A 21,006-nucleotide genomic window follows, 5' to 3' on the forward strand; every position below is an offset into this window, starting at 1 on the left:
TTGGGCCATTTCTTTCGTCTGTTTCCTTGCGCTACCTCGCAAACGCGGGAGACAGCGACAAAGTATAATAAAAAATAAAAAATAATATATATATATATATATATATATATATATATATATATATATATATATATATATATATATATATATATATATATTATCCCTGGGGATAGGAGAGAAAGAATACTTCCCACGCATTCCTCACGTGTCGTAGAAGGCGACTAAAGGGGACGGGAGCGGGGGGCCAGAAATCCTCCCCTCCTTGTATTTCAACTTTCTAAAATGGGAAACAGTAGAAGGAGTCACACGGGGAGTGCTCATCCTCCTCGTAGGCTCAGATTGGGGTGTCTAAATGTGTGTGGATGTAACCAAGATGTGAAAAAAGGAGAGATAAGTAGTATGTTTGAGGAAAGGAAACTGGATGTTTTGGCTCTGAGTGAAACGAAGCTCAAGGGTAAAGGGGAAGAGTGGTTTGGGAATGTCTTGGGAGTGAAGTCAGAGGTTAGTGAGAGGACAAGAGCAAGGGAAGGAATAGCACTACTCCTGAAACAGGAGTTGTGGGAGTATGTGATAGAATGTAAGAAAGTAAATTCTAGATTAATATGGGTAAAACTGAAAGATGATGGAGAGAGATGGGTGATTATTGGTGCATATGCACCTGGGCATGAGAAGAAAGATCATGAGAGGCAAGTGTTTTGGGAGCAGCTGAATGAGTGTGTTAGTGGTTTTGATGCACAAGACCGAGTTATAGTGATGGGTGATTTGAATGCAAAGGTGAGTAATGTGGCAGTTGAGGGAATAATTGGTATATATGGGGTGTTCAGAGTTGTAAATGGAAATGGTGAAGAGCTTGTAGATTTATGTGCTGAAAAAGGACTGGTGACTGGGAATACCTGGTTTAAAAAGAGAGATATACATAAGTATACGTATGTAAGTAGGAGAGATGGCCAGAGAGCGTTATTGGATTACGTGTTAATTGACAGGCGCGCGAAAGAGAGACTTTTGGATGTTAATGTGCTGAGAGGTGCAACTGGAGGGATGTCTGATCATTATCTTGTGGAGGCGAAGGTGAAAATTTGTATGGGTTTTCAGAAAAGACGAGAGAATGTTGGTGTGAAGAGGTTGGTGAGAGTAAGTGAGCTTGGGAAGGAGACTTGTGTGAGGAAGTACCAGGAGAGACTGAGTACAAAATGGAAAAAGGTGAGAACACAGGAGGTAAGGGAAGTGGGGGAGGAATGGGATGTATTTAGGGAAGCGGTGATGCCTTACGCAAAAGATGCTTGTGGCATGAGAAGCTTGGAAGGTGGGTTAATTAGAAAGGGTAGTGAGTGGTGGGATGAAGAAGTAAGATTATTTGTGAAAGAGAAGAGAAAGGCATTTGGACGATTTTTGCAGGGAAAAATGCAAATGAGTGGGAGATGTATAAAAAAAAAAGAGACATGAGGTCAAAAGAAAAGTGCAAGAGGTGAAAAAGACGGCAAATGAGAGTTGGGGTGAGAGAGTATCATTAAATTTTAGGGAGAATAAAAAGATGTTCTGGAAGGAGGTAAATAAAGTGCGTAAGACAAGGGAGCAAATGGGAACTTCAGTGAAGGGGGCTAATGGGGAGGTGATAACAAGTAGTGGTGATGTGAGAAGGAGATGGAGTGAGTATTTTGAAGGTTTGTTGAATGTGTTTGATGATAGAGTGGCAGATATAGGATGTTTTCGTCGAGGTGGTGTGCAAAGTGAGAGGGTTAGGGAAAATGATTTGCTAAACAGAGAAGAGGTAGTAAAAGCTTTGCGGAAGATGAAAGCCGGCAAGGCAGCAGGTTTGGATGGTATTGCAGTGGAATTTATTAAAAAAGGGGGTGACTGTATTGTTGACTGGTTGGTAAGGTTATTTAATGTATGTATGATTCATGGTGAGGTGCCTGAGGATTGGTGGAATGCTTGCATAGTGCCATTGTACAAAGGCAAAGGGGATAAGAGTGAGTGCTCAAATTACAGAGGTTTGTTTAGTATTCCTGGTAAATCATATGGGAGGGTATTGATTGAGAGGGTGAAGGCATGTACAGAGCATTAGATTGGGGAAGAGCAGTGTGGTTTCAGAAGTGGTAGAGGATGTGTGGATCAGGTGTTTGCTTTGAAGAATGTATGTGAGAAATACTTAGAAAAGCAAATGGATTTGTATGTAGCATTTATGGATCTGGAGAAGGCATATGATAGAGTTGATAGAGATGCTCTGTGGAAGGTACTAGAAATATATGGTGTGGGAGGCAAGTTGTTAGAAGCAGTGAAAAGTTTTTATCGAGGATGTAAGGCATGTGTACGTGTAGGAAGAGAGGAAAGTGATTGGTTCTCAGTGAATGTAGGTTTTCGGCAGGGGTGTGTGATGTGTCCATGGTTGTTTAATTTGTTTATGCATGGGGTTGTTAGGGAGGTGAATGCAAGAGTTTTGGAAAGAGGGGCAAGTATGCAGTCTGTTGGGGATGAGAGAGTTTGGGAAGTGAGTCAGTTGTTGTTCGCTGATGATACAGCGCTGGTGGCTGATTCATGTGAGAAACTGCAAGAAGCTGGTGACTGAGTTTGGTAAAGTGTGTGTAAGAAAAAAGTTAAGAGTGATGTGAATAAGAGCAGGGCTATTAGGTACTGTAGGGATGAAGGTCAAGTCAAGTGGGAGGTAAGTTTAAATGGGGAAAAACTGGAGGAAGTAAAGTGTTTTAGATATCTGGGAGTGGATCTGGCAGCGGATGGAACCATGGAAGCGGAAGTAAATCAAAGGGTGAGGGAGGGGGCGAAAATCCTGGGAGCCTTGAAGAATGTGTGGAAGTCGAGAACATTATCTCGGAAAGCAAAAATGGCTATGTTTGACGGAATAGTGGTTCCAACAATGTTGAATGGTTGCGAGGCGTGGGCTATGGACAGAGTTGTGCGCAGGAGGGTGGATGTGCTGAAAATGAGATGCTTGAGGACAATATGTGGTGTGAGGTGGTTTGATCGAGTAACTAATGTAAGGGTAAGAGAGAAGTGTGGAAATAAAAAGAGATTGGTTGAGAAAGAAGAAGAGGGTGTTTTGAAGTGGTTTTTGCACATGGAGAGAATGACTGAGGAAAGATTAACCAAGAGGATATATGTGTGTCGGAGGTGGAGGGAACGAGGACAAGTGGGAGACTAAATTGGAGATGGAAAGATGGAGTGAAAAAGATTTTGAGTGATCGGGGCCTAAACATGCAGGAGGGTGAACGGCGGGCAAGGAATAGAGTGAATTGGATCGATGTGGTATACCGGGGTCGACGTGCTGTCAATGGATTGAATCAGGGCATGCGAAGCGTCTGGGGTAAACCATGGAAAGTTCTGTGGGGCCTGGATGTCGAAAGGGAGCTGTGGTTTCGGGCATTATTGCATGACAGCTGGAGACTGAGTGTGAGCAAATGGGGCCTTTGTTGTCTTTTCCTGGTACTGCCTCGTGCACATGAGGGGGGGGAGGGGATGCTATTCCGTGTGTGGCGGGGTGGCGATGGGGGTGAGTAGGGGCAGACAGTGTGAATTGTGTGCATGTGTGTATATGTGTGTGTCTATGTGTGTATATATGTGTGTACGTTGGGATGTGTGGGTGTGTATGTTTGCGTGTGTGGACGTGTGTGTGTGTGCATGTGTGTGGGGGTCGGTTGGGGGATTTCTTTCGTATGTTTCCTTGCGCTACCTCGCAGGCGCGGGAGACAGCGACAAAGCAAAATAAATAAATAATTTTTTTTTTTTTTTTTTTTTTTGCTTTGTCGCTGTATCCCGCGTTTGCGAGGTAGCGCAAGGAAACAGACGAAAGAAATGGCCCAAACCCACCCCCATACACATGTATATACATACGTCCACACACGCAAATATACATACCTACACAGCTTTCCATGGTTTACCCCAGACGCCTCACATGCCCTGATTCAATCCGCTGACAGCACGTCAACCCCGGTATACCACATCGCTCCAATTCACTCTATTCCTTGCCCTCCTTTCACCCTCCTGCATGTTCAGGCCCCGATCACACAAAATATTTTTCACTCCATCTTTCCACCTCCAATTTCGTCTCCCTCTTCTCCTCGTTCCCTCCACCTCCGACACATATATCCTCTTGGTAAATCTTTCCTCACTCATTCTCTCCATGTGCCCAAACCATTTCAAAACACCCTCTTCTGCTCTCTCAACCACGCTCTTTTTATTACCACACATCTCTCTTACCCTTAAGTTACTTACTCGATCAAACCACCTCACACCACACATTGTCCTCATACATCTCATTTCCAGCACATCCAACCTCCTGCGCACAACTCTATCCATAGCCCACGCCTCGCAACCATACAACATTGTTGGAACCACTATTCCTTCAAACATACCCATTTTTGCTTTCCGAGATAATGTTCTCGACTTCCACACATTCTTCAAGGCTCCCAGAATTTTCGCCCCCTCCCCCACCCTATGATCCTCTTCCGCTTCCATGGTTCCATCCGCTGCCAGATCCACTCCCAGATATCTAAAACACTTTACTTCCTCCAGTTTTTCTCCATTCAAACTCACCTCCCAATTGACTTGACCCTCAACCCTACTGTACCTAATAACCTTGCTCTTATTCACATTTACTCTTAACTTTCTTCTTCCACACACTTTACCAAACTCAGTCACCAGCTTCTGCAGTTTCTCACATGAATCAGCCACCAGCGCTGTATCATCAGCGAACAACAACTGACTCACTTCCCAAGCTCTCTCATCCCCAACAGACTTCATACTTGCCCCTCTTTCCAAAACTCTTGCATTCACCTCTCTAACAACCCCATCCATAAACAAATTAAACAACCATGGAGACATTACACACCCCTGCCGCAAACCTACATTCACTGAGAACCAATCACTTTCCTCTCTTCCTACACGTACACATGCCTTACATCCTCGATAAAAACTTTTCACTGCTTCTAACAACTTGCCTCCCACACCATATATTCTTAATACCTTCCACAGAGCATCTCTATCAACTCTATCATATGCCTTCTCCAGATCCATAAATGCTACATACAAATCCATTTGCTTTTCTAAGTATTTCTCACATACATTCTTCAAAGCAAACACCTGATCCACACATCCTCTACCACTTCTGAAACCACACTGCTCTTCCCCAATCTGATGCTCTGTACATGCCTTCACCCTCTCAATCAATATCCTCCCATATAATTTACCAGGAATACTCGACAAACTTATACCTCTGTAATTTGAGCACTCACTCTTATCCCCTTTGCCTTTGTACAATGGCACTATGCACGCATTCCGCCAATCCTCAGGCACCTCACCATGAGTCATACATACATTAAATAACCTTACCAACCAGTCAACAATACAGTCACCCCCTTTTTTAATAAATTCCACTGCAATACCATCCAAACCTGCTGCCTTGCCGGCTTTCATCTTCCGCAAAGCTTTTACTACCTCTTCTCTGTTTACCAAATCATTTTCCCTAACCCTCTCACTTTGCACACCACCTCGACCAAAACACCCTATATCTGCCACTCTGTCATCAAACACATTCAGCAAACCTTCAAAATACTCACTCCATCTCCTTCTCACATCACCACTACTTGTTATCACCTCCCCATTTGCGCCCTTCACTGAAGTTCCCATTTGCTCCCTTGTCTTACGCACTTTATTTACCTCCTTCCAGAACATCTTTTTATTCTCCCTAAAATTTAATGATACTCTCTCACCCCAACTCTCAGTTGCCCTTTTTTTCACCTCTTGCACCTTTCTCTTGACCTCCTGTCTCTTTCTTTTATACATCTCCCACTCAATTGCATTTTTTCCCTGCAAAAATCGTCCAAATGCCTCTCTCTTCTCTTTCACTGATACTCTTACTTCTTCATCCCACCACTCACTACCCTTTCTAATCAACCCACCTCCCACTCTTCTCATGCCACAAGCATCTTTTGCGCAATCCATCACTGATTCCCTAAATACATCCCATTCCTCCCCCACTCCCCTTACTTCCATTGTTCTCACCTTTTTCCATTCTGTACTCAGTCTCTCCTGGTACTTCCTCACACAAGTCTCCTTCCCAAGCTCACTTACTCTCACCACCCTCTTCACCCCAACATTCACTCTTCTTTTCTGAAAACCCATACAAATCTTCACCTTAGCCTCCACAAGATAATGATCAGACATCCCTCCAGTTGCACCTCTCAGCACATTAACATCCAAAAGTCTCTCTTTCGCGCGCCTGTCAATTAACACGTAATCCAATAACGCTCTCTGGCCATCTCTCCTACTTACATAAGTATACTTATGTATATCTCGCTTTTTAAACCAGGTATTCCCAATCATCAGTCCTTTTTCAGCACATAAATCTACAAGCTCTTCACCATTTCCATTTACAACACTGAACACCCCATGTATACCAATTATTCCCTCAACTGCCACATTACTCACCTTTGCATTCAAATCAACCATCACTATAACCCGGTCTCGTGCATCAAAACCACTAACACACTCATTCAGCTGCTCCCAAAACACTTGCCTCTCATGATCTTTCTTCTCATGCCCAGGTGCATATGCACCAATAATCACCCATCTCTCTCCATCAACTTTCAGTTTTACCCATATTAATCGAGAATTTACTTTCTTACATTCTTTCACATACTCCCACAACTCCTGTTTCAGGAGTACTGCTACTCCTTCCCTTGCTCTTGTCCTCTCACTAACCCCTGACTTTACTCCCAAGACATTCCCAAACCACTCTTCCCCTTTACCCTTGAGCTTCGTTTCACTCAGAGCCAAAACATCAAGGTTCCTTTCCTCAAACATACTACCTATCTCTCCTTTTTTCACATCTTGGTTACATCCACACACATTCAGGCACCCCAATCTGAGCCTTCGAGGAGGATGAGCACTCCCCGCGTGACTCCTTCTTCTGTTTCCCATTTTAGAAAGTTAAAAAAAAAATATATATATATATATATATATATATATATATATATATATATATATATATATATATATATATATATATATATATATATATATTTCATTTTATTCATTTTGCTAGTCGCTGTCTCCCGCGTTATCGAGGTAGCGCAAGGAAACAGAAGAAAGAATGGCCCAACCCACCCACATACACATGTATATACATACACGTCCACACATGCAAATATACATACCTATACATCTCAACGTATACATATATATATACACCACAGCATATACACCACACCATACACCACACGTGTACATATATACAAAAGTACATAATTCATACTGTCTGCCTTTATTCATTCCCATCGCCACCTCGACACACATGAACTAACAACCCCCTCCCCCCTCATGTGTGCGAGTTAACGCTCGGAAAAGGCAACAAAGGCCCCATTCGTTCACACTCAGTCTCTATCTGTCATGTAATAATGCACCGAAACCACAGCTCCCTTTCCACATCTAGGTCCCACAGAACTTTCCATGGTTTACCCCAGACGCTTCATATGCCCTGGTTCAATCCATTGACAGCACGTCGACCTCGGTATACTACATCGTTCCAATTCGCTCTCTTCCTTGCACGCCTTTCACCCCCCCTGCATTTTCCGGCCCCAAGCATTCAAAACCTTTTTCACCCCATCTTTCCACCTCAAATTTGGCTCCCACTTCTCCTCGTTCCCTCCACTTCTGACACATATATCCTCTTTGGCAATCTTTCCTCACTCATTCTCTCCATGTGACCAAACCATTTCAAAACACCCTTTTCTCCTCTCTCAACCACACTCTTTTTATTACCACACATCTCTCTTACCCTTACATTACTTTCTCGATCAAACCACCTCACACCACATATTGTCCTCAAACATCTCATTTCCAGCACATCCACCCTCCTCCGCACAACTCTGTCCATAGCCCACGCCTTACAACCATACAACATTGTTGGAACTACTATTCCTTCAAACATACCCATTTTTGCTTTCCGAGATAATGTTCTCGACTTCCACACATTCTTCAACGCTCCCAGAACTTTCGCCCCCTCCCCCACCCCATGATTCACTTCCACTTCCATGGTTCCATCCGCTAACAAATCCACTCCCAGATATCTAAAACACTTCACTTCCTCCAGTTTTTCTCCATTCAAACTTACCTCCCAATTGATTTGACCCTGAACCCTACTGTACCTAATAACCTTGCTCTTATTCACATTTACTCACAGCTTTCTTCTTTCACACACTCTAGCAAACTCAGTCGCCAGCTTCTACAGTTTATCACATGAATCAGCCACAAGCGCTGTATCATCAGCGAACAACAACTGACTCACTTCCCAAGCTCTCTCATCCACAACATGCTGCATACTTGCCCCTCTTTCCAAAACTCTTCCATTCACCTCTCTAACAACCCCATCCATAAACAAATTAAACAACCATGGACACATCACACACCCGTGCCGCAATCCTACATTCACTGAGAACCAGTCACTTTCCTCTCTTCCTACACGTACACATGCCTTATATCCTCGATAAAATCTTTTCACTGCTTCTAACAACTTGTCTCCCACACCATATATTCTTAATACCTTCCACAGAGCATCTCTATCAACTCTCTCATATGCCTTCTCCAGATCCATAAATGCTACATACAAATCCATTTGCTTTTCTAAGTATTTCTCACATACATTCTTCAAAGCAAACACCTGATCCACATCTCCACTACTACTTCTGAAACCGCACTGCTCTACTGCTCTTCCTCAATCTGATGCTCTGTACATGCCTTCACACCTCTCAATCATTACCCACCATATAATTTCCCAGGAATACTCAACAAACTTATACCTCTGTAATTTGAGCACTCACTCTTATCCCCTTTGCCTTTGTACAATGGCACTATGCACGCATTCTGCCAATCCTCAGGCACCTCACCATAACTCATATATATATATATATATATATATATATATATATATATATATATATATATATATATATATATATATATACATATATATATAGAGAGAGAGAGAGAGAGAGAGAGAGAGAGAGAGAGAGAGAGAGAGAGAGAGAGAGAGAGAGAGAGAGAGAGAACGAATGGGGCCTTTGTTGTCTTTTCCTAGTGCTACCTCGCACACATGAGGGGGGGAGGGGGAAGGTATTCCATGTGTGGCGAGGTGGCGATGGGAGTGAATGGGGGCAGACAGTGTGAATTGTGGGCATGGATATATATGTATGTGTCTGTGTATGTATATGTATGTGTACATTGAGATGTATAGGTATGTATATTTGCGTGTGTGGACGTGTGTGTGTATACATTGTGTATGGGGGTGGGTTGAGCCATTTCTTTCGTCTGTTTCCTTGCGCTACCTCGCAAACGCGGAAGGCAGCGACAAAGCAAAATAAATAAATAAATATAATATATATATACATTAAATATCCTCACCAACCCGTCAACAATACAGTCACCCCCTTTTTTAATAAATTCAACTGCAATACCATCCAAACCTGCTGCCTTGCCAGCTTTCATCTTCCGCAAAACATTTACCAAATCTTTCTCCCTAACCCCTCTCACTTCACACACCACCTCGACCAAAACACCCTATATCTGCCACTCTATCATCAAACACATTCAACAATCCTTCAAAATACTCACTCCATCTCTTTCTCATATCACCACTACTTGTTATCACCTCATTGGCCCCCTTCACTGAAGTTCCCATTTGTTCTCTTGTCTTACGCATTTTATTTACCTCCTTCCAAAACATCTTTTTATTCTCCCTAAAATTTAATGATACTCTCTCACCCCAACTCTCATTTGCCCTCTTTTTCACCTCTTGCACCTTTCTCTTGACCTCCTGCCTCTTTCTTTTATACATCTTCCGGTCATTTGCACTATTTCCCTGCAAAAATCGTCCAAATGCCTCTCTTTTCTCTTTCACTAATAATCTTACTTCTTCATCCCACCACTCACTACGCTTTCCAACCTGCCCACCTCCCATGTTTCTCATGCCACGAGCATCTTTTGCGCGAGCCATCACTGCTTCCCTAAATACATCCCATTCCTCCCTCACTCCCATTACGTCCTTTCCTCTCACCTTCTTCCATTCTGCACTCAGTCTCTCCTGGTACTTCCTCACACAAGTGGCCTTCCAAAGCTCACTTAGTCTCACCACTCTCTTCACACTAACATCCTTTCTTCTTTTCTGAAAACCTCTACAAATCTTCTTCGCCTCCACAAGATAATGATCAGACATCCCTCCAGTTGCACCTCTCAGCACGTTAACATCCAAAAGTCTCTCTTTCGCGCGCCTGTCAATTAACACGTAATCCAATAACGCTCTCTGGCCATCTCTCCTACTTACATACGTATACTTATGTATATCTCTCTTTTTAAATCAGGTATTCCCAAAGACCAGTCCTTTTTCAGCACACAAATCTACAAGCTCTTCACCATTTGCATTTACAACACTGAACACTCCATGTACACCAGTTATTCCCTCAACTGCCACATTACTCACCTTTGCATTCAAATCACTATAACCCGGTCTCGTAAATCAAAACTACTAACACACTCACTCAGCTGCTCCCAATACACTTGCCTCTCATGATCTTTCTTCTCATGCACAGGTGCACAGGCACCAATACTCACCCATCCCTCTCCATCCACTTTCAGTTTTACCCATATCAACCTAGAGTATACTTTCTTACACTCTAGTGCTACTCCTTCTCTCGCTCTTGTCCTCTCACCAATCCCTGACTTTACTCCCAAAACATTCCCAAACCACTCTTCCCCTTTACCCTTGAGCTTCGTTTCACTCAGAGCCAAAACATCCATGTTTCCTTCCTCAAACATAGTACCTATCTCTCCTTTTTTCTCATCTTGGTTACATCCACACACATTTAGACACCCCAATCTGAGCCTTCGAGGAGGATGAGCACTCCCCGCGTGACTCCTTCTTCTGTTTCCCCTTTTATAAAGTTAAAATACAAGGAGGGGAGGGTTTCTAGCCCTAAGCTCCCATCCCCTTTAGTCGCCTTCTTTAAATATCAGGGAGAATAAAAAGATATTTTGGAAAGAGGTAAATAAAGTGCGTAAGTCAAGAGAACAAATGGGAACATCGGTGAAGGGGGATAATGGGGAGGTGATAACAAGTAGTGGTGATATGAGAAGGAGATGGATTGAGTATTATGAAGGTTTGTTGAATGTGTTTGATGACACATGAGTGGCAGATATAAGGTGTTTTGGTCGAGGTGGTGTTCGAAGTGAGAGGGTTAGGGAGAATGATTTGGTAAACAGAGAAGAGGTAGTAAATGCTTTGCGGAAGACGAAAGCCGGTAAGGCAGCGGGTGTGGATGGTATTGCAGTAGAATTTATCAAAAAAGGGGGTGACTGTATTGTTGACTGGTTGGTAAGAATACTTAATGTATGTATGACTCATGGTGAGGTGCCTGAGGATTGGCAGAAAACATGCATAGTGCCATTGTACAAAGGCAAAGGGAATAAAGGTGAGTGCTAAAATTACAGAGGGTATAAGTCTGTTGGGTATTCCTAGGAAATTATATGGAAGGGTATTGATTGAGAGGGTGAAGGCATGTACAGAGCATCAGATTGGGGAAGGGCAGTGTGGTTTCAGAAGTGATAGAGGATGTGTGGACCAGGTGTTTGCTTTGAAGAATGTATGTGAGAAATACTTAGAAAAGCAAGTGGATTTGTATGTAGCATTTATGGATCTGAAGAAGGCATATAAGAGTTGATAGAGATACTCTGTGGAAGGTATTAAGAATATATGTTCTGGGAGGCAAGTTATTAGAAGCAGTGAAAAGTTTTTATTGAGGATGGAAGGCATGTGTACGAGTAGGAAGAGAGGAAAGTGATTGGTTCTCAGTGAATGTCGGTTTCCGGCAGGGGTGCCTGATGTCTCCATGGTTGTTTAATTTGTTTATGAATGGGGTTGTTAGGGAGGTGAATGCAAGAGTTTTGGAGAGAGGGGCAAGTACGCAGTCTGTTGAGTATGAGAGAGCTTGGGAAGTGAGTCAGTTATTGTTCGCTGATGATACAGTGCTGGTGGCTGATTCATGTGAGAAACTGCAGAAGCTGGTGACTGAGTTTGGTAAAGTGTGTGAAAGAAGAAAGCTGAGAGTAAATGTGAATAAGAGGAAGATTATTAGGTACAGTAGGGTTGAGGGACAAGTCAATTGGGAGGTAAGTTTGAATGGAGAAAAACTGGAGGAAGTGAAGTGTTTTAGATATCTGGTAGTGGATTTGGCAGCGGATGGAACCATGGAAGAGGAAGTGAGTCACAGGGTGGGGAAAGGGGGCGAAAGTTCTGGGAGCGTTGAAAAATGTGTGGAAGGCGAGAACATTATCTCAGAAAGGAAAAATCGGTATGTTTGAAGGAATAGTGGTTCTAACAATGCTATATGGTTGCGAGATGTGGGCTATAGATAGAGTTGTGCGGAGGAGGGTGGACGTGTTGGAAATGAGATGTTTGAGGACAATATGTGGTGAGAGGTTTTTTGATCGAGTAAGTAATAAAAGGGTGAGAGAGATGTGTGGTAATGGAAAGAGTGTGGTTGAAACAGCAGAAGAGGGTGTTTTGAACTGGTTTGGTGATATGAAGAGAATGAGTGAGGAAAGATTGCCAAAGAGGATATATGTGTCAAAGGTGAAGGGAACGGGGAGAAGTGGGACATCAAATTGGAGGTGGAAAGATGGAGTGAAAAAGATTTCGAGCGATCTGGGCCTGGGCATGCAGGAGGGTGAAAGGCGTGCAAGGAATAGAGTGATTTGGAACGATGTAGTATATTGGGGTCGACGTGCTGTCAATGGATTGAACTAGGGCATGTGGAGAGTCTGGGGTAAACCATGGAAAGTTTTGTGGGGCCTGGATGTGGGAAGGGAGCTGTGGTTTCGGTGCATTAAACATGACAGCTAGAGACTGAGTGTGAACGAATGTGGCCTTTGCTGTCTTTTCCTGGCGCTACCTTGCGGGCATGCGGCGGGAGGGGGTTGTCATTTCATGTGTGGAGGGGTGACGACAGAAATGAATAAATGCAGCAAGTATGAATTATGCACATGTGTATATATGTCTACATATGTGCATATATGTATATATATGCTTAAGTGTCTTCTTTGTCTATTTCCTGACACTATCTCGCTATTACGGGAAAGGGCGATCAAGTAAGAAAAAAAGTCATGAAATTTTATATGCACCTTTGAGTTCCCACTTCTTTTTTTCGACAGCATTTGGTGAATCCAAACTGAATGAAGAGGAAGATGATGAGTAAGATGATGGAAAGGAACTCCTCATATGTTCTTTGATGCAATTCAAGCATTCATTCGTCTTGGGAGACAAAACAGCATCTGTAGGAAAAAGACATGATATAATCAAAGAAAGAAAATCAAAGATGAACTATAATTATTAGAGTATGTCAAACATTTGTCAGATTAATAAAACTCTAACACAATGAAGAGACAGGTGTGCAACAAATACATCACAGATATGTAAATATCACAGAACTGTTAGTTAACTTATGTTAAGTATGCTAATGTCCATTGTTACGGAACACGTGTGCTTGTGCTCACATGTTCGCGTATATAACGTGTGTGTGTCCATATGGTATTGATATTTCTTATCAGGACGAGGATTAAGGCCTCCCTCTGAGACGTCCTCCGAGCGTCAGTTCACACCAAGCATTAGGCGTAATACTTTAATTTTAATTTTATTTTGAAACCAGATGGTCATTTGTCCTTGAGCACCCCGACCCTTCTCCGAGGAGGAGGGGGGGGGGAGTAAGTTGTCATCAGCTGCGGAATATTTCGCCACCGTACTGGACATGTCATCCCTGTAGGCTTACCAGAGGGAGGGTGATCTACGCAGTTTGTGTAACTGTTCCTCCAACCAATCAGAATGTAACTGAAGCTCATAGCCAATCAAAATGTAAGGTTGTATAGCTAGCAGGGAACGCTTGTCTTTACTGTAATATATACCCATGACACCCGCTGAGTCTCGCTCTTTCTAGCCCAGCGAGGTAAGTGGTCCACCCCTGCTGTAAGTCCTGCTGTGTTGTAAGCCTGTAAGCCCTGCTGTGCTATAAGCCTATTACCCAAGTGTTGTGCTGTAAGCCTGTTATAATTATCAGTGTAATGTTATCTTAGAACTGCCTTAGAGGAAAGAGAACTCCTGGCTTGAAATCTTATCTGGAATGTTAAGTCACGTACGAATGTTACCCCATGTTTAATGTTAACTCTTATGATCAATGTTAACGTAATGTTTCATGCTTGATTTATGTGCCTATCTTTGTACACTTGAATTCTTTCATTATAAGTAGATTTAATGTAATGCTGGTCTTTAATTCAATCCCATAACTATTATTGTGTTATCCTGAGTTGTGCAACTTGACAAATCTATAACGTCCTTGCAAGCCAAGGAACAGTAGTATTTGTAACATATGTTACTGGCGACCTTGCCTGAATAAGTGTTGAATTCGTAACATATAAATTGGCGACCTTGCCAGGATATTTCTTGCCTTAACGGAATCTCTTTCCTTGATTCATTAATCATGTCGTTGATCAGTGTTGACAATACCGCTCAATCATTAACGTCGGTCAAAGTCTCGATTCTTCCCCATATCCCTAGTGATATTAATGTTGATCTCAGTTATTGGCGAAAGCAGCTAGAGATAGCTAAGGTCAATGCACAAGCACAGTTACAAGTGCAGAAGAAGAAGACTGAACAAGCTAGGTTAGCTCTCGAACGTGAAAAACTTAGACTTAACGCTTCACCATCAGGACCAGTGTCGTCCCAGTTGGGTAACTTACATCTCGTACCGAAGTTCAGTGAACTTGACGCGGGCAGGCATTTAAAGGGCTACGACAGCAGAGGGAGGACCAATGATTATGTAATCCCACCTGAAGCTGCTACCTTGCCGGTAACTCATGAAAGTAAGGGGAAATACTCCAACAGAGTTAAGAGTTGTTTTTATTGTGGCAAGGCTGGGCACCAGGTGAGGGATTGCTGGGCTCGAGAGGAGGAATTTAGAGATTCTACCGTGAGTAGACCGGTGAATCTCGTCTCAACTTTAGGGCCACTTAGTAAAGTAGGTGAGGCTGTCCCTGCTCTTAGGAAAAAGAGGGGTTGCGAGAGAGTAGTTAAGGATCCGTTCTGTGGGAACTACAATGCGTTCCTGTCTGAGGGCTATGTTAGTAGATGTGGTGTACGACGAAAAGTAACTGTATTACGGGATTCTGGTTCTCTGCAGTCCCTGATGTTGGATGGCTTGGTGCCGCGAGGAGAGTTTGGAGACCGAGTCTTGCTAGATGGATTGTCGGGTTCCGAGGAAGCTCCACTAGTCGATGTGAGGGTAGAAACAGATCTCTTCACGGGCCATGCTCTCATAGGGGTTGTAGATAGGTTACCTGTCTCAGGTGTGGACTTTGTGTTAGGCAGTGACCTAGCGGGAGGGAAGATGAACCCAATGCCGGTGTTGCCTACGGGCCCGGTGGAGTCCACGGAGGCAGTGCAGCTTGACGAAGAAGTCCCAGAGTTAGTCTCCAACCACGATGTTGCTAGGTCGATGACAGCTGGCACGGCAGGCCATGTGCCTGACGACATAGCCGTTGAAACGGAGGAAGTGAAGACCAGCGAGAGGAAGCTGTGTGATACCCTCTCCCCTGGTACAGACTCCGTTGAAACGCAGGAAGTTAAGACTCTCCCCCCGACTGAGACCAGCGAGAGGAAGCTGTGATACCCTCTCCCCTGGTGTAGCCTCCGTTGAGACAGTGGACCTAAAGACTCTTTATGAGAGTGAGGCCAGCGAGAGGAAGCTGTGTGATACCCTCTCCCCTGGTGTAACCTCCGTTGAGACGGCGGACTTAAAGACTGTTCCTGAGAGCGAGTCTAGTGAGGGGAAGCTGTGTGATACCCTCTCCCCTGGCGTAGACTCCGTTGAGACTGAGGAATTGTCTCATGCCCATTCAAGAGAGAAGACTCTCCCTGAGGATGAAATCAGTGAGGAGAAGCTGTGTGATACCTCCTGTGCTAGTTTCGAGACTGAACGAGATTCAGTGGGTGAGACTGAGGATTTGTCTCGCGCCCATTCAAGAGAGACTCAGGAACGGAGGACAATATGGTATGACAAACGATCTCGTTTAAGAAGGTTTGAGGCGGGCGACGAGGTGATGCTTCTACTACAGCAGTCAGGTCAACCCTTGGTTGTCCTTTCTAAGGGTTCCTACACCATTATCTGGAGTGTAGGAGACTCAAATTACTTTGTCTCTACCCCTGTTAAGCGCAGAGGTCGGAGATTATGCCACGTCAACATGCCTAAGCCATATTTCAGTCGTGATCCTTCACCCTTGGAACCGACGGTGCCAGTCTGCATCATCTTACGTCCAGCAGTAGCCGTGTGTGACGAAGTCGACGACGTAGCTGCGAGTGCCTCGAAGACTTGGGACCCGGGCGGAAGCGTGAGAGAACTGAAGTGTTGCTTGTATATAGTTGGGTACTATAGGATGTTCATTGTAAATTTTGCAACAGTCGTAACCCCTCTGACAGATTTGTTGAAGAATGATATCAGATGTTGGGAATGAGCAGTGTGAGACAGTCTCTCTTTTTAGTTAGGAACCCTACTTTTCAACTGTTTTATTTTGCAGGCTCCAACCAGATTAGCTGTGAATGCCGCCAGTGTTGTAAAAGCTGGAAAGGTCCCCATGCAGGAGGACGGAAAGAAGGTTGAGCCCAAACATATAGCCCCCACCAAGAAGAGGGAACTTTTGTTTTGCTATTTGTATTGTAGCGCTTTGTGTATGTGTTCTTCAAGCAATTATAGAAGTAACCTTTGTTTTCCTATTTGTATTATAACACTGTATATTTGTGTTCTTCAGCCAATCAGAGTGTACTGACTACCAAACCTTTCAAAATGTTCATAAGTTACGGGAACGGAGTCAATATTAAATAGATGGGCCTTGTTATATTATGTGCAATTTTTACGTTACATTATTTTCAGCACATCTCATGTGTCAACAGATTGTGTTAGCTGATTGTTTATCCCGCTCTTAAGAAAATTCCTCTTCCAGGAATTTTCTCCTTTAAGGAGGGGGGTGTTACGGAACACGTGTGCTTGTGCTCACATGTTCGCGTATATAACGTGTGTGTGTCCATATGGTATTGATATTTCTTATCAGGACGAGGATTAAGGCCTCCCTCTGAGACGTCCTCCGAGCGTCAGTTCACACCAAGCATTAGGCGTAATACTTTAATTTTAATTTTATTTTGAAACCAGATGGTCATTTGTCCTTGAGCACCCCGACCCTTCTCCGAGGAGGGGGGGGGGGGGGGGGGGGGGGGGGGGGGAGTAAGCTGTCATCAGCTGCGGAATATTTCGCCACCGTACTGGACATGTCATCGCTGTAGGCTTACCAGAGGGAGGGTGATCCACGCAGTTTTGTGTGACTGTTCCTCCAACCAATCAGAATACTTTGAGGCTCATAGCCAATCAAAATGTAAGGTTGTATAGCTAGCAGGGAACGCTTGTCTTTACTGTAATATATACCCATGACACCCGCTGAGTCTCTCTCTTTCTAGCCCAGCGAGGTAAGTGGTCCACCCCTGCTGTAAGTCCTGCTGTGTTGTAAGCCTGTAAGCCCTGCTGTGCTATAAGCCTATTACCCAAGTGTTGTGCTGTAAGCCTGTTATAATTATCAGTGTAATGTTATCTTAGAACTGCCTTAGAGGAAAGAGAACTCCTGGCTTGAAATCTTATCTGGAATGTTAAGTCACGTACGAATGTTACCCCATGTTTAATGTTAACTCTTATGATCAATGTTAACGTAATGTTTCATGCTTGATTTATGTGCCTATCTTTGTACACTTGAATTCTTTCATTATAAGTAGATTTAATGTAATGCTGGTCTTTAATTCAATCCCATAACTATTATTGTGTTATCCTGAGTTGTGCAACTTGACAAATCTATAACGTCCTTGCAAGCCAAGGAACAGTAGTATTTGTAACATATGTTACTGGCGACCTTGCCTGAATAAGTGTTGAATTCGTAACACCATCTATTCCTTAAACTTTTGTGAAGTACGTTAAGGTCCATGTATTCCTTAGCTAACATATCATCCTATCTCATTTAAGGAAAATTTCTGTACCAACTCTGTGTATCATGGGAAAATGCATAAAAGGGCTGTTAAGAGTTCTTAAATTTCAAATTCAAAGACTTCTGAAGAAAGGAAGAATACAATATGTTATCAATTTACCCTTATCCTATGCATATGTGGCAGAGTCTGCAAATATATCAAACGACAAAAAACTCTACTGAACTCACCCTTCATTTGCTTAAAATCTACTGAATTTGGGAAGCCATTATGAGCCCACTTCAGCAATTGTTCTTTGAAATCTAAAGCTTCCAATCCAGACTGCAGACGAAATTCCTTAGAAAAAAAATGGGTTTCTTTAGTGTGTGAGTCTGAAATAAAGAATTTGTAATACATACATTTTCCCATGTAATAGGTGTAATTATTACCACTACTTTTTTTTTCTTTTTTAGCTGAGAGGGCATAGGCAACTAAATGTCTTAATCTCAGCCATCTCATTGACACTATACATCCCCTCCCCAGCATACATCCAAGTTCCGTTCTAACCGACAAGTTGGATCTCGAAATGGACGTAAGTCGGATGTATGTCAGCATGGCATGTATAGAATTCGTATATCCATACAGTAGTCTTTTATCCTACTCAATTTCTATCATGATTATCTTGATTTTTATTAATCAGCTTTACAATATGATTCTGAAGTTTCCTTTTACCTTTTAAGATTCTTTGGTTCATATTTCACTTTTATCTTTTAATCTATCCTTTTGGTTGTATGCATGGACGGCCATAGGTCGAACAGATCGTAAGAAGCTGAGAGCTTGTATGTACATACAGGCTGAGTATCCCTTATCCGAAATGCATGAGACCAGAAGTGCTTAGGATTTTGTTTTTTCTCAGATTTTGGAACATTTGCTTACACATAATGCGTTATGGAAAACAGGATGGTATGGAAACAAACGGATTAGAGCTGAGACATACCTCAACGTTTTGACTGTTCAATGGTCTTCCTCAAGAGATACTGATTCCAGCATTCAGTGGGACCATATTCCCCAACATGTGATGGTCACCTGGTCAGACATCTTGCTGTGTTGCTCTCTGATTGGAACACTTGTCCTGCTACCTCCACTTATTCACAGTGATCTCCGATACCTGACGCAACCAGCAGATGAATCCAGACTTTGTGTTAAAATTGTGTTTGGTAGCAATGTAGCTGCTTCAAATGTCTTATTTGTTTACTTAAACCCTTGTGCAGTATTCTTGCTTCGTTCCACTACGTGAATTTGCAGCGACGAGTTCCACTTTGTTTACATTACAATGTAAACAAAGCAGATCTCGTTGCTGCAAATCCGTGTAGTGGAACGAGACAAGAATACTACATGAGGGCCTAAGAAACGAATAACAAAGACATCAGAAGCGGCTGACATCGCTACTAAAGACAACGTTAACACAAGATATGGTTTCATCTGCAGGTCATGTCAGGCAGCAAAGATATCTGTGAACAAGGTTCAATCAGAGAACAACACGTCAAGGCCTTCGACCAACCGGGTAACCATCACTTGCTGGGCAATATGGTCCAGCTGAAAGCTGGAATCTGTATCACTCGAGGAAGACTACAGAAACAGTTGAAACTTTGAGGTGTCTCACTCAAACCCAATCACTTCCATACCATACTGTTTTCCACATCTGTCATGATGGATAATAAATAATGAGATATCTTGGGGATGGGATCCAAGTCTAAACACAAAATCCATTTATGCTTCATATACACTTTATACACCAAGCCTGAAGGAAGATATACAATATCTTTAATAATTTTGCACATTTTGCACATGAAACAAAGTTTGTGTAACAATTAACCATCAGAAAGCTAAACTGTCACAACCACAGCTTTTTAAAATGTTTCCTCCAGAGTTATCTTCCTCATTAACAATAGTTTTTGTCTTAAAAGCTTCTATTTGATTTTATTAACTGACATGATTTCTTCTTCTGTTATGAATGCATACTGCTCTAGTCCTTCAATAAATACATCACACATTCTAACCATGTCATCTACATGCACTTTTTCTGTAGTGTTAACAAAGTCATCTTCGATGTCGCTTATCATGATCACCTTGAGTCAGAGCCATTTCAGCTATTTCACTATTGGTTACTGAATGAACAATTGCAGCCTCATCATCGGCAGGCCTTTCTGACATTTTCAACAATATCTTTGTACCAAAGAGAAGAGAACAGGCAAAAACGCAGTGAGTAATGCACATAGGTCTGGTGACGACAATGGTTTGTAAAAATAAAACGGGCACTAATAGAGCATCAGAGGCCAGCATGGGCAAGTGAGGTCAGGTGTGGAATTTTTCACTTGGAAAGTCATGTCGCTATCTAAAAAAGTTTAAGATACTGGAGCATTTCGGATTTCAGGAGAGGGGGGGTGGCTGCCTAACCTAACTTTGCACACTAACTCGACCAAAACACCCTATATCTGCCACTCTATCATCAAACACATTCAACAACCCTTCAAGTACTCACTCATCTACTTCTCACATCACCACTACTTGTTATTACTTCCCCATTAGCCCCCATCACCGATGCTCCCATTTGTTCTTTTGTCTTAAGCCCTTTATTTACCTCCTTCCAAAACATCTTTCTATTCTCCCTAAATTTTGATGATACTCTCTCACCCCAACTCTCATTTGTCCTCTTTTTTACCTCTTGCACCTTTCTCTTCACCTCCTGCCTCATTCTTTTATACATCTCCCACTCATTACCACTACTTCCCTGCAAAAAACGTCCAAACACCTCTCTCTTCTCTTTCACTAATAATCTTACTTCTTCATCCCACCACTCACTACCCTTTCTAATCTGCCCACCTCCAACCTTTCTCATGCCACAGGCGTCTTTTGCGCAAGCCATCACTGCTTCCCTAAATACATCCATTTCTTCCCCA

At 42.9% G+C, this 21,006-nt stretch overlaps 1 protein-coding gene across 1 annotated transcript in view; it reads right to left on the minus strand.

Annotated features, from left to right (window-relative positions):
- The window catches only part of LOC139759397 (DNA (cytosine-5)-methyltransferase 3C-like), a 170,258-nt gene extending 151,272 nt beyond the window's left edge, over nt 1–18,986 (minus strand). The window contains exons 1-3 of the mRNA XM_071681481.1: nt 18,983–18,986; nt 18,298–18,438; nt 13,183–13,332 (exon numbers count right to left, since the gene is read on the minus strand). Of these exons, the coding sequence (XP_071537582.1) occupies nt 13,183–13,332; nt 18,298–18,438; nt 18,983–18,986 (295 nt within the window). The remainder of the gene's footprint in view (nt 1–13,182; nt 13,333–18,297; nt 18,439–18,982) is intronic.
- Nucleotides 18,987–21,006: the final 2,020 nt, after the last annotated feature.

Source organism: Panulirus ornatus, chromosome 33 (assembly GCF_036320965.1).
Source record: "Panulirus ornatus isolate Po-2019 chromosome 33, ASM3632096v1, whole genome shotgun sequence".
Lineage (NCBI taxonomy): Eukaryota > Metazoa > Arthropoda > Malacostraca > Decapoda > Palinuridae > Panulirus > Panulirus ornatus.